We start from the raw sequence: 13,328 nt of genomic DNA on the forward strand, positions 1-13,328 counted from the left end.
CAAAAGGAACTTTAAGGGCTTCTTATCACTTGTTTTTCATCATCACTTGTCTTGTTTTTGTGTTATTCTTTGTTTTATTATTATTATTATTATTATTATTATTATTATTATTATTATTATTATTATTATTGCAGCACTTAAATTTGGTTTTATTTTCTGACTCTCCAAAAAATAGCTAAGAGTTTACAACAGTACAGCCTTATATTTTTCTATTCTTGAAACTTTAGAAGAGAAATAAATATTTACTTTGTACAGTTCAGATGTTGCCACCTTGTGGCCGAAAAGACGAACTTCTCCAGAGGTTCCACCTGTCGAAGATAACACCTTTACTGATCTTACAAAAAGCATAACCAAAGTTCTTAAAATGGGTGTTAAATATTACATTTTTAGAAGAACTCATCGAATACTTCTGAATGCATGCATTCTGCTACAACCAGCCCACTGAGGATGTTCATGATCTTGATGTGACCCAAAATGAAAATTTGTTTGATTTCTCTGCTATACAGGAAAAACAGGTCTAATTCATCACCTGCTATTTACAGCCCTATTAAGTCCAAGTTCATTCAACTCAGCTCCAATAACATTGCAATGAAGTCGTATCCAATTATCTTTTAAAAACAACTCATGCTGTGTTATCTTGAGCAATCGTGACATCAGTGGAGAGGAAGAACTTAATTTTACAAGTGAGAAGCTTCCGGGATTTGAAGTTGTGTGGTGTCCGTGTTGTTTTTCACTGAGCTGCAGGTCTTCCTCTGGAAGGACGAGGCTGAGCTGTGTGCTCTTGCTGCCTCTGCATTTCATCCACCTCCTCAGCTGGAGCATTAATGGAGCCAAAGTTAAAAATTGTGGAAACGTCTATAGCTGCTGTCTGAGGGCCCTCTAGTGACCTGTGCTGTTCTATGTATCTTATCAAGTTTTCTGTAAGTTTCTAAGGGTGAATTCTCAATTTTTCTCCTGGAGATTTCTCTTCTCACTTCTCTACCCTGATTAATCTGATCTCCTCAGTTAAGGTGTTACCAGAAGCAGCAAAGTTAACCAGTTTGGATTATTACATTCTATCTTTACTGGAAGGAGATTGTCATTGCTACTTTCTTACCACTATGAGAAGAAGTTCACCATCTAAGCTAATTGTGAAATAAATGTTTTAAAGATTAAAAGTATTTTAGAGAGAGAGAAAAAAATTCGTCTTCTTGTTAAGTACATGAAGCTCTCCTAAAAAAAAATTCTCTACTGTAAGGAGTCTCCTGATTACCATGAGTTTTGAAAACATCTTACATGGCCAAATGTGTGTGTGTGTGGACATTTCACATAACATATAGTTAGGATAAGAACATATTAATAACTTATAACTCAGCACTATCATCCCTTCCTTTCAGTTTCACACACAAAGATCACCAAGGACCTGCACAGACAGATGCTAGGAGGTGCTGGAGCTCTGCCCATTTCCCTCTGGATAATAAGTGCTCTTCTGAAATAATTTTTGTCCCCTTCTTTTTCTGCCACTGTAAACAAGAAAAACATAAAAATGTATATCAGAATGTATATCAGAGAAGGCTAATTCTCCATCACAATGTAGGTCACTATAAATCAGTCTTCACGTATTTGTTTTTGTTTTAGACGATGTTTTGTCTGGGAATTGAAAACTCTTAAGATCAGTTTCCATTTTTATTCCTGAAGGTGGGGTCTCTGTGTGCAGGTGAAGTATTCTGAATCAGGTTACTGTGGGACTCGGACTGACCACCTGTCTGAGCTCGGGGAAGTGGGAGGGGCTCACGGCAGCGTGGGAATTCTGACTCTTTTTAGAGAACCGGTTCTTTTAGCTCGGATCACTAAAAAGAGTTGGCTCTTTCGTCTCCAAATCGGCTCTTCAGGTTTGTTTGTTTTTTGTTCCTTAATTTATTATCCAACAGAAAAATGTTGCAAAATGAATGAAAGATCATAGTCGGAAATGACTACAGCTATTCTTCTGGGTCAGCGTAAAGTGAAATGTGCATTTTAAGTTTTAAAATACCATATGAGTTTATTATTTGGCTTTTGATGGTTACATTTACAGATTTACATATCCATCCATCTAACCTGGTTTAATGGAGATGCTCATTGTTGCTCTCATATCTTGTCTGTCAACAGTCGTCCTTAATAAAGAAACCCGTAAAACAACAAATTAATTACTTGTGTGCTAAATAGAGCATGTTGGTAGCAATATTATGTGAGCTATTGAAGCTGTGTAATTGCGGTGTAATAGTTTATATTAAACATATCCTATCATTTCAGGTGTACAGACAGGTGAGGGAGAGGGAAGTCTGGACCTCCTTAATTAGGCTGCTACCCCTGCAACCCGACTCCGGATAAGCGGATTAAGATGGATGGATGGATGGATGGATGGATGGATGCTTACATAGGCACACATGCATGATACTCACAGCACAATAGAATATAGACAGTAATGTTAGCTAGCTAGTTAGCTAGGCAAATTTGAGGATAGGTAAGAAAAATGCTCTTTCTCACACACACACACACACACACACACACACACACACACACACACACACACACACACACACACACACACACGCACACATACGCACGCACGCACGCACGCACACACAATTTGTGTGATTCCTTTACAAATAACAATAATAATAGAAAGAAATAATAATAGAACAAATAGAACTGTTTGAAAGTTAATTGATATCTTGGAAGTCTGCTCCTCTTCAGAAAAGAAAGTCTAAGTCTGAAAGATTTAACAAGAAACAAAGAGTTTGCCATAATTTTGTTAGTATTCAAATTCTTTTCCCATCACCAAAATTATATTGTTGAAAAGGAGACCCAAAAGCTTTCTAAAAATATACATCTTACAATCACCATACTATTACAATGTATTTATTTTTGTTTTGAATATGTCAATGACATGGTGGAAATATTTTACTATTTGCATGTTGATTTGTTTTGGTGGCATTTTATTCATAAAAATTGTATTAAACATGCATTTCAAATAGAATAACATCACTTTATGAAGTTCAATGGAAACCCTCAGCTTTTGGAAATGGGAAAGTCTCAAAGGTACCTTATGGTTATATTGACTTAAAATGTGTCCAAGGGTTAAATGTGTTAATTATTACATAATGCGGTTTTTATTACATTTTAAAACCATGTTTTGTTACATAATAGCATACATAATACGGCACTGCAATCCTGATGGTGCTGTCTTGCTGAGTAATTCCCATATGGATGGTAGGAAATTTGATAATGTATCAGTTTTATCTTTACATATATAGTGTTTTTTTATATAAAGATTTTTTATTATAATCTGAAATAGTTTCACAGAAATGTTTAAAAAATGAACACAAATTATATCTCTAATTTCTGCATATTCTTAGGACGAACACTAGTAAATAAAATTTTCCTCCTGATAATTCTGTGACATCAAAAGGTAAAATAAAATTTTATTATGTGGTTATAAAATTGGGTTTTGTTATAACCAAGGGGATAAAATTTGACTGAAATTTTGATCATCTAGTTATGTTGTTGGTTTAATGTTCATCAAAATTCCCAGAGGAACCTTTCCTGAACCAAGTTTGTCTCTGGAGAAATAACTTTCAGTGGAGCAAATACGGAGAAAGTCTCACACTGTCTTAAGTGTTTACGATTATTTTCCTTTTACTGTTCCCATAACATCAACGTGTTTTCTTTCTGCTGGTAGAACTTCTCACTTTGACCTGTTCAACATTGTATTATTTCTACACGCTCATTTTATGAGCGCGTAGAAATGATAGAGTAATTCAGTCAATAAACCTGACTGAATTACTCTAATCTTCACAGTACTTGGTCATTGTTTTATTCCTCAGCTAACTGTGGTCAGATGGCACCTGAAGATTCGTTTGTTGCATCTGGATTTCCTGACGTCGGTTGAAAAAGCCTGGAGAAATCTTCTTAGACTGTCAAGAAATTCAGATCTGTTAGATTATCAGTTTTATGTTATTAATCAGTTTTAATCTGGCTTCCCTTCTGGTGCCGTGGACAGAAACACAAAGCTACTCTTCGTGGCACATCAGTGGCTTTGTTGTGTTTCCAGGTCTGGCATAAAAGTGCAGGAGTGCAAAAGTAAGTTCAATCACACAAACAAACAGCATTTCAAGAAGTAAATTTAAATATACTTTGTGCTTACCAATCATGTTTTAGAGCCTATGTGTGAGTTCCCTATTGCACCAGTATTTTGTCTTGTGCCGGTGCTCATAGATTAACCCAACTAATCTGGATTAGAGGCAGTACTTCCTGCAGATAACTGCCGCAGCCCATAAAGTCTGCTGTCAGTATGCTGTAGCGTCAGTTCACCATGAGAAAGATAAGAAGCATTTTAAGAGGGAAGACCCGCCATGCTGTCACAGAACTGACGAGATAAACTCACAGGAACTGGACTCATTGGCTTCACTTCACAGAGGTGAAAGTTATTATTTAAAATTGTTATTAATATTTTAAAAGGCTAAAGTTTCGTTTTAATCTCAGCCATGAAGATGTTTTATGAATAGAAAAGCTCTAGCTCAGAACTATAGCACAGCTGGAAGTAGAAAAATACACTATGTAATAAACATTTTGCTAAGAAATGATATGCATGCATTGCATTGGTTAGCTGTGAAGGATTATCAGTAAAAAAAAAAAATCAATACATGCTTTTCAAAGTTGGTAATATTAGTTGTTTTTGCTCAAATGTTGCTGTACTGAAGTTAAGTTATTAATTACTAAAATAAATTCCAGCATCAGATCTTTAATTTTGCTCTAATACAGTAAACACACACCCTGATTTCCACTGACAATAAAACGTCTGTCATTTTGTCCAGTAGCAGATGTTCCTTCAGCCTCTCATTGTTTTAGCAGCTTTGGGATGCATCCCATCTAACACGTTCTTCACAGCTGGCTCTATGGTGTTAACTTAATGCTGCTCACCAGAAGGTGGCAGAGGAACTGACAAATTCAAAAAGTGATCATCCTCCTTGTTTTCTCGTGTTTCTTAGGCAGGAAGATGATTGCCGCTTGCTGGAAGAACCCCGGGGAGCTTTAGAAAACAGAATAACTTTCTCTGAAGACAGACCTTATCGTCGAAAGTTTCATCTGATCTGAGCTCTTGCGGAGAAGGACTGAAGCATGCAGGGCCGCGAGGTCGGCTCCAAGATGCGCTACTGGCTGACGCTGATCTCGGGGATGCTGGAGTGTCTGTGCTTTGCAGGTGTGGTGTTTGGCTACACCTCTCTGGTGTTTGTGCTGAAGGAAGACCAGTACTTCAGTGAGTTGTGCAGCAACAACACAGCCAGCAACAGCTCTCTGGTGGAGACAGGTGAGCAAAAGAAGAAACAGGAGACTTTTGTGATTTAAGTTTCTGAAGATGGGGCTATTTGTTTAATTTCTCCAGTTATTTGGGTGTTGACTTTGCTGTTTGTTTGTCAGTTGGGTCAAAATGCTCTAACACTGCATGAACGTCTATCCTAAAGCTGGATAAAAAACATCAATCATCAGAGGCGCAGCAGGAGACAGCAACCGGCATTAAAGCACACTGTATAAAATGAAACCTAATCTTTTTTTTTCTCATTGTCAGACTTCAAATTAGCCTAAGCATATCAGTTTGGATTATAAAAAATTATGTTTATTTGATAAAAGCCAGAAAAATAAGAGAGAGACATGAACATGTAGCTTAGAGATAGATGCAGCCTTCGTTGAAGAAGACTTAATGTTGAAACCAGATCTAAAGATGCATAAAAAAATATTTCTCTAAGTATATAGACACACCTGCAGATTGTGACACCATGGGACCATAGCCACAATGTGACTGGAAAAAGCTTTGAAGTAATTATTTATGGTCTAATTTTGGTTTGTACATGTTTCAGAGTTGCTCTACTATGGGTAATAAAATATGTTTCTTCCATAACTTTGTCCATGTCTGAGTGTTTCTCTTTCTTTTAGATTGCAGAGGTCAGGATGAGCAGTTTTCTATGGTTTTCACCATCGCCTCGTTCCTGAACAACTTCCTGAGTCTGATCAACGGCTACCTGTTTGATCGATTTGGCACCATGGTAACAAGACTGCTGGCAGTGTAAGTCTCAAACACGAATCTGCATGCAAACTCAGGGGGCACTAATCCATTTAATTATTAATTTTAGATTTCGGTTGCAGTCTACAATGCATATAGAGAACTTCGCCTATATCGGCAGTCTTGAAATTCTGCTTAATCTTCTAACTGGTTTATATACAAAATCCTAGAAACAGGTTTCATGTAAAATTTGAGCTTTTAGTTCAATTATTTCTGTTAGGATGAGAGGAGGAACCTACAATGGTGAACGTGATAAACTTAGGGAGGGTCTTACAAAGACAGATTACACCCAGACAGATGTCACCTCCTTTGACCACATTCTGTCGACAGTTACTGTGTTTACCATTAAATAGGCGTAGTTAAATAACAAGCGAGATAGTAACAATGTAAGCCATTAAAAATGAACCTTTTTAACAAAAACACAAAAATGCCTTTAACTTTTATTAATGTTATATAAATGACCAGAGATACTCGTGTGTTTTCTCCTTCCAGATCTTTGTACACAACTGGAAGCCTTTTTGTGGCCTTCTCCAGTGCAGGTCTGCAAATAGTTTTCTGCAAACAAACATATTTAATTGATAAGGTTGTAGAAAGAATATTTCACAGTAGACAGCTTGAATATTCATCTTCGAGGTGAAAGATTACTGTCTTTTTTTTCTCTCCCACTGTTCTGCAGCATATTCCTTGATGCTCTTCCCTGCCTTATCCTGCATCGCCGTGGGAGGAATTCTGCTCCTTATGACGAACATTCAGGTGGTTATTCTGTAAAAGCAGCTGCTCCTTCATTGGAAATCAAATACAGGAGGTCATTTTATTGAAACATTTGGAATTTGTTTTGCGGAGGTGGGGAACCTGTTTGCCGCTCATCGTTCCACCATCATTACTTTATACAACGGAGCCTTTGACTCTTCTTCAGGAGTCTTCTTCATCATCAAGGTGCATTGCCATGTTTTGCTACATGTTTCAGTTTGGTGGAAATTGAACAGATTATTATTTACGTACGGATTTGTTTTAATAGGCTGAAAAACCAAACTTAGCAAAAGTTGGAAACTAAAAATAAAACACAAGATATCATCGCCTTCATTTTATCTACCGTAGATATAAAGTTACAGCTTTTGTAGAAAACAAAATAGGTGAAAACAAAAGAAAAAATATTTTCACCCATGTTGAGTTAGTGTAGTGTTACAAGCTTGTTTAAGAAATGTCTTAAGAGGAAATAAAATTACAAGAACAAATCTGACTATTTCATATGCCGGAGCAAAGGACCGGAAACCTTTATAATATTTTACATCATCTAGACTCAAAGTGTTATCAGTGATGGGAGAATAAATCCTAAACTATGTGATCAATTTCTTGGAAAACCATTGCAACATCAGCCAGTGACTTTAGTCTGCAGTTAGTTTTAGTGATACAGAAAGACAATGAACCCTACTGCTGGGACACTTGTATATGACAATAATCCTAGAGGAACAGAAAAGATTCTACAGATGAAGAATGCAAAGACTGCTTCAGATCACCACATGTTGTCTCCACCTCCCACTACAGATTCTACACGAGCGAGGAATCTCTCTGCAGTCCTCCTTCCTTGCCTTGTCCCTCTGTAGCATCATTCACGTGGCGAGGACTTTCCTCTTCATGCCCAGGACCCACATCCCGTACCCGCTGCCTCCACGCTACACATACGGGCGAGCGTCTTATTATTCATTGTTGTTTTCAGAAGGTTCTCTTCTGGTTTGAAACTTGACGGCATGCAGTGTGTCCTGATGCCCAGGGTGAACTGTGGACAGGCCGACAGCTACAACGTGGAGCAGGTCAAGAGGACGAAGGAGGAGGATGCATCTAGCAGAGACGAAACGGCAAAGTTGGATGAAACAGAGGTCGAAAACGCAGAAAAAGGTATCAGGCTTATGAGTGACAACGCCTATGGAGAAGCAGATCAGTTCAACAGATAGATTACACCACAGCCTAACAGCATTTCAAAAGCACTGAGGAGCGTTAACTGGCTTCTGTACAATGTCTTGTAGAAGCACTCACACTAATTGAACGATTCACTTTCTGTCACATTACATCCACAAACTTCAGGGTATTTCTTCAAGATGTATTTGAGCTGGATCAACAAAATGTGCAAAAATTATTACACTGCAAAAACACAAAACCTAACCATTTTTTATCTAATTTGTAAAAAAAACAAAAAAAGACTAGACAAAAACAAGATGAGATATTATTTTACGTGTATTTTGGTACACTTGAAGTAAGACTCAACTTACTATATGAGCTTGTTTTAAGTAAATAATTCTTGAATGTAATGTACTTTTTTTGTGCCTGTAACAAGACATGTTTTTTCAGTTTTAAGTGATAGTGCCAGCTGAATTAGCACTTATGTGTAATTTACCTAATATATATTCAAGAATTGGTGGCCTAAAAGAAGCTCATGTATCTTGCTGAAAAGCTTACTTTTACATGACTTTGTCTTATTTTAAATGTTTTTATTATTTATTTATTTATTTATTTATTTATTTATTTATTTATTTATTTATTTATTTATTTATTTATTTATTTATTTGAACATGATAGAAGTATAAAATCAAGCTCATGGACAAGGAATGCAAAAGACATATTTTTGTGCTACAATAATCTTAACACGCTCGAAAAGGAGTAAGAAGAAGTAAGAAACGTATGGACTCCTTCTCAGTGTACTGAGATATTTGTACTGCTGCTTCACTGGCAGGTTGCTTAGCATAAGATGGCTGATATTAATGGATTTACTGCATTGAACCTCTGATTTGTTCAGTGGCGAGCTTCCGTAGCTGTGTTTTGTCCTGGTTCTTCCTCTGGCACCTGTTGTGGCTGTCCATACTGCAGCTTAGACACTATCTCTTCATCGGCACGCTCAACTCCAGGCTCAGCCGACTGGCCAGAAACGACCCCATCCTGGGTGACTTTCTCAGACCTACTTCTTCATTTTCTTCTTCTTTTCATTTTCTTTTTTTTTTATGATTTAATGATTTTGTTGTGTTCTACTTTCCACCACATGCCTCTCAGTGAGCCAGTACACCAATGCTTTTGCAATGACCCAGCTGTGCGGAGTGTTCTGCGCCCCCTGGAACGGACTCATCTTGGACAGACACAAGGGAAAGTCTCGAGCCCCTGGTAAATCCCTGGAGCCTGACCCACTACACTCTATGTCTGTGCAACATCAACCTGTCCCTCTTTCTATCCTCTCATGGCAGGAGAAACTGAACAGGACGCTGACCTGAGCTCCTCCTACCTGTCTCTGTTCCTGACTTCCCTGCAGTGCCTGTTCTTCTCTGTTTGCGCCACCATTCCTGTCCTCCCACTGCAGTACATCACCTTCATCCTGCAGGTCCTCAACAGGTCCTTCCTCTATGGCGGAAACGCAGCCTTCATTAGCATCGCGTAAGTGGCTGGTATAAGAATAAATAAAGAAGATAATTATTTATAAATGTACGCTATTTTAATTTATTGTTGCTTGCAAAATTATTTTCTTCAGTAATTGAGTAAACGTAAAGACAGCAGTTTGCATTGGATTCTATTTAAAGTAGACCAATACGGATGCGTGCCACACTTTTTAAAAAACTGAGACCCTTGTATTCTTTTCTTTCCACTAAGCAATACTGCACATTAAGTGTTGATCACTTGTGGAAACTATATTTGAAAACTATTTTTGCATTGTTTGATGTACTGAAAAAAATTATTTTGGCCATCTAGGTAATATGTTGAAAGATTTCATGGTGTTTCTCTGATATTCAATTCAGTTTCCCTCCTTGCAATGAGAACTTTTCTTCTGATATTTTGAAATTATATCTTCACAAAACAAAATGTAATTTGTGAAGAAATTTTCATGCAGAATTAACTTTCAGTTGCTACACACGACACTATAATGATAAAGAGAACACTTAAAAGGCAATTTTATTGAATTTGGTTAAAGTTTGTTGAAGGCGTATTCCTATTTATTACCTAAGAAATTGAACTTTTTTGGGGGGAATGCTACACCTCAATGATCTGCTTAAGCTCAAGTATTGATATAAAGCAATAAAATAACATGAATGCTCAGTATTAAGTAGTTTGAGGGATAAAAGACTCAAGACTTTATAACAATTTCAAATATATTCAGGCCTCTGCTGCATTTTTAGGTGCTGCAGGCCACAGTGTATTTTTTTATCCACAATAGAACAAAAGCCATCTCTGACTTTCTGCCTTTATGACTCCCTCCTTCTCAGATTTCCATCCCGTCACTTTGGGAAGCTGTACGGCCTGGTGATGTCGCTCTCTGCTGTCATCTCTCTGCTGCAGTACCCCTGCTTTTCCCTGGTCAAAGGACCTCTGGACGGAGATCCGTTTTATGTGAGCACTAGATATCAATTTATAAAAGACGAGTGCATCTTTGCGCTTAACGTATTGTTACTGTATGATGAAGATATTAGAATATACTCCATGTGTTTCAGGTGGACATTACTCTCACTCTCCTCTCTGTTCTGGTGTTCATCCATCCCGTCTACGTCTTCATCCACTGCAGGAGAAAAACCCTGAGCAGGGAGAACATCCCTCCAACTGATATTGGTCCCACTTTGGCTCAAGCTAAACTGTAGATGATGGATGAGTATGTGTGACAAGTTTAATAATTCAGGGTTTCCTTGTTTCCATCACATTGTTTTAACTAGAAAATAGAAACAAGGATATTTTATATCATTTTTATAAGCAGACATGTTTTTAAAAAAATGTTTTACAAGTGCAAATGTGTTTTTATGACTGAAAAACATTTGTCAAAGTCATAAACTGTTTAACTTGTTAAATCTGTTATATTGGAAGTTTGAAAATTTGTTTTCTTTTTAGTGAACGGGTAAATTCCAGTCAATTCCAGTTTTGGAGAATTAAAAATTTGGAAATGACTTTCTGAGATTTCCCAGATTGAAAATCAGAAACTACTGACTACAACAGGGTTCTTGCCACTAGCTGAACAAGTCAGCGTCGGGCTGGGGGGGGTGCTATGACCGGGCCCCTCATGTGTATCGCCTGCGCTGCTGGAAACTGTTGAGGGGGTGGGGGTACAGGTTGGGACAGTAACTTACATACACCTTTCTGAACAGGCGAGGGCGCACTTTCTCCGTCTAAAATCAGATATTAGAGCATCTTGAAACCATTCCTCTCCTCCCTGGCACCTCCAGACCCGGGCCCCCTTCCGGCCCTTGCCGGGGGCACCCGCCACCCCAGGCCCCCTATAGCTCCGCGCCTGACTTTTTGGGGCTCGTTCCAAAACGAGCCCCAAAAAGCGCAACCCGCGATTCATTAAATTTGCAAGCGACTTTGGAAACAAAACAAGCACAAAACCGCTAATAATAATATAACTTGGTGACAGAACCACAAAATAGTTCCTGTTTTTCCAACAACGAGATGCTTTTGCTGATATTGTCGCATATAAACGGCGGTCGCTCCGAAAGATGCGCAGAGCAAATAACATTAAATTACTAAGGAACAGTAATGAACAGCAACGCAAAGTGATTTCGTTAAGTAACTGTAATCTCTCACTTTATGGTGTATCACAAACACACACAAAATGAAACTTCTACAGGTATGACGGATTTATTTAAAAAAAGTAACATTGATGTGCGCATGCGCATTACCACAAGGTATGCTGGATTTTCGAGCAGTCTGAATCTACATTTAAAGACTATAGATTAAACGCAGAGTCTTTGAATCTACGTTCAAAGACTCTGCTTTGAATGTAGATTCAAAGCAGAGTCTACATTCTAACTAAACTTTTTGTCTTGCAGGCTGACATTAGTAAGAACGAACCAGTTAGACCAGATAGTAGAGGATATTATAGGTTATCCTTTCTGTCTTTTACCTCTCTCTCCGTCTATCCCTCTATCTTTTCAGATATAGGTTTAAGCCTAGACTGAAGATGAGGGTTCGTTCACAAATGTTGCCACACGAAACGAAAAAGAAAGGTATAAGTGCCGAGGCCGTTTTATAAAGACTTCGTCTTTAAAGCCCCATACCTTACGCCTTCCCGCAGGAGGCGTAGGTATGGGGCTTTAAAGACAAAGTCCTTATAAAAAGGCCCCAGCACTAAAACTTTTCTTTATCGTCTCACGTGGCAACACTTGTGAACAAACCCTCATCTTCAGTCTGTGCTATAACCTCCATCTAAAAAGATAGAGGAATAGACGGAGAGAGAGGTAAAAGACAGAAAAGATAACCTATTCTATCCTCTACTATCCTGTCCAGGTTCGTTCTTACAAACGTCAGCCTGCAAGACAAGACAAAAAGTCTAGCGACCAAATGATCGCAGAGGGCCTACATTCAAGGACTCTCTGCTTCTGTCGGTCATTGACGTCATCGGTGACGTATGATTCGGGCTTTGACTTTGCCAACCGAGGATCACGTGACCAGCTGAATCAATCCGATGCGGATGACGTCACAGTCCTACTTCCATACAATATTTGCATGCAGGCCATTTTCTTTTTTGCACCTTCCCGCAGGAGGCGTAAAGTAGGAAACTGGGGGTGGAGGAGTTCCCAGAGGCAGGTGATTGGCTTAGCAGGATATTGCTTTTACTTACCGCAATCTGTCATGTGACCAAGATTTAAGTCACATGACGTGATGTAGATATATGATGTAGATATGTAGAAATAGATATTTAAGTCTAAGTCACAGTATTGTTTGTGTTGACAGTAACTTACATAAACCTTTCTGAACAGGCGAGGGAGCACTTTCTCCGTCTAAAATCAGACATTAGAGCGCCTTGAAACCATTCCTCCCCTCTCTGGCACCTCCAGACCCGGGCCCCCTTCTGGCCCGGGCCGTGGGCAGCTGCCCTCCCAGCCCCCCCCATAGCTCCGCGCCTGGTTCTTGCTGTCGTATCCATATATATATATATATATAAATTAAATATTTGTTTTAGGAACATTGTCTCGGTGGAAGACCAAATTATACCAAACGTTAAATTTTCTGTTGATTTAAGAGATATTGAAAAATGTGGAGGTAGTCCGTATTTTGCCACTTTTTAGCAGTGAAACAATCCCATAGCATAAGGCTGCCACTGCCATGCTTGAAAGCTGGTATAGTACTCTGTGGTTTGAATTTTTTACCCTGACTTCAAGAAATACTTTTTATTGCTAAAAATAAAAGTTTAAATAAATCATCAAAGCCCAAAATGAACTTACTGCTTAATGTTGCACCAGAAGTGTACATTACAGTCCCCTACCCACATGACAAACAGAAAATG

General features: G+C 38.4%; 1 protein-coding gene across 3 annotated transcripts; it reads left to right on the forward strand.

Moving 5' to 3' along the window:
- The first annotated feature begins 118 nt into the window (after positions 1–118).
- Positions 119–10,902, forward strand: slc43a3a (solute carrier family 43 member 3a). Of its 3 annotated transcripts, none has more exons than XM_008407647.3 (14): positions 119–4,101; positions 4,237–4,438; positions 5,010–5,329; positions 5,953–6,082; positions 6,572–6,618; positions 6,756–6,832; positions 6,923–7,015; positions 7,625–7,764; positions 7,851–7,975; positions 8,871–9,014; positions 9,122–9,229; positions 9,310–9,496; positions 10,321–10,444; positions 10,546–10,902. In XM_008407647.3, exons 3-14 carry the CDS (start codon positions 5,140–5,142, stop codon positions 10,687–10,689), a joined length of 1,509 nt encoding a protein of 502 aa, XP_008405869.1. In that variant the 5' UTR covers positions 119–4,101; positions 4,237–4,438; positions 5,010–5,139; the 3' UTR covers positions 10,690–10,902. The 3 variants fall into 3 exon arrangements, with proteins under 3 accessions (XP_008405869.1, XP_008405876.1, XP_008405886.1); XM_008407654.3 differs by having other exon boundaries at positions 4,261–4,438; XM_008407664.3 differs by lacking the exon at positions 4,237–4,438.
- The last annotated feature ends 2,426 nt before the right edge of the window (positions 10,903–13,328 follow it).

Source organism: Poecilia reticulata, chromosome 1 (assembly GCF_904066995.2).
Source record: "Poecilia reticulata chromosome 1, P_reticulata-male-v2, whole genome shotgun sequence".
NCBI classification, from domain to species: domain Eukaryota; kingdom Metazoa; phylum Chordata; class Actinopteri; order Cyprinodontiformes; family Poeciliidae; genus Poecilia; species Poecilia reticulata.

Coding starts and splice junctions, on each gene's coding strand:
- slc43a3a (XM_008407647.3), top strand. CDS start 5,140: ATGCAGGGCCGCGAGGTCGGCTCCAAGATGCGCTACTGGCTGACGCTG. Junction 5,330..5,952: donor CAGCTCTCTGGTGGAGACAG/GTGAGCAAAAGA, acceptor TCTTTCTTTTAG/ATTGCAGAGGTCAGGATGAG. Junction 6,083..6,571: donor GTAACAAGACTGCTGGCAGT/GTAAGTCTCAAA, acceptor TTCTCCTTCCAG/ATCTTTGTACACAACTGGAA.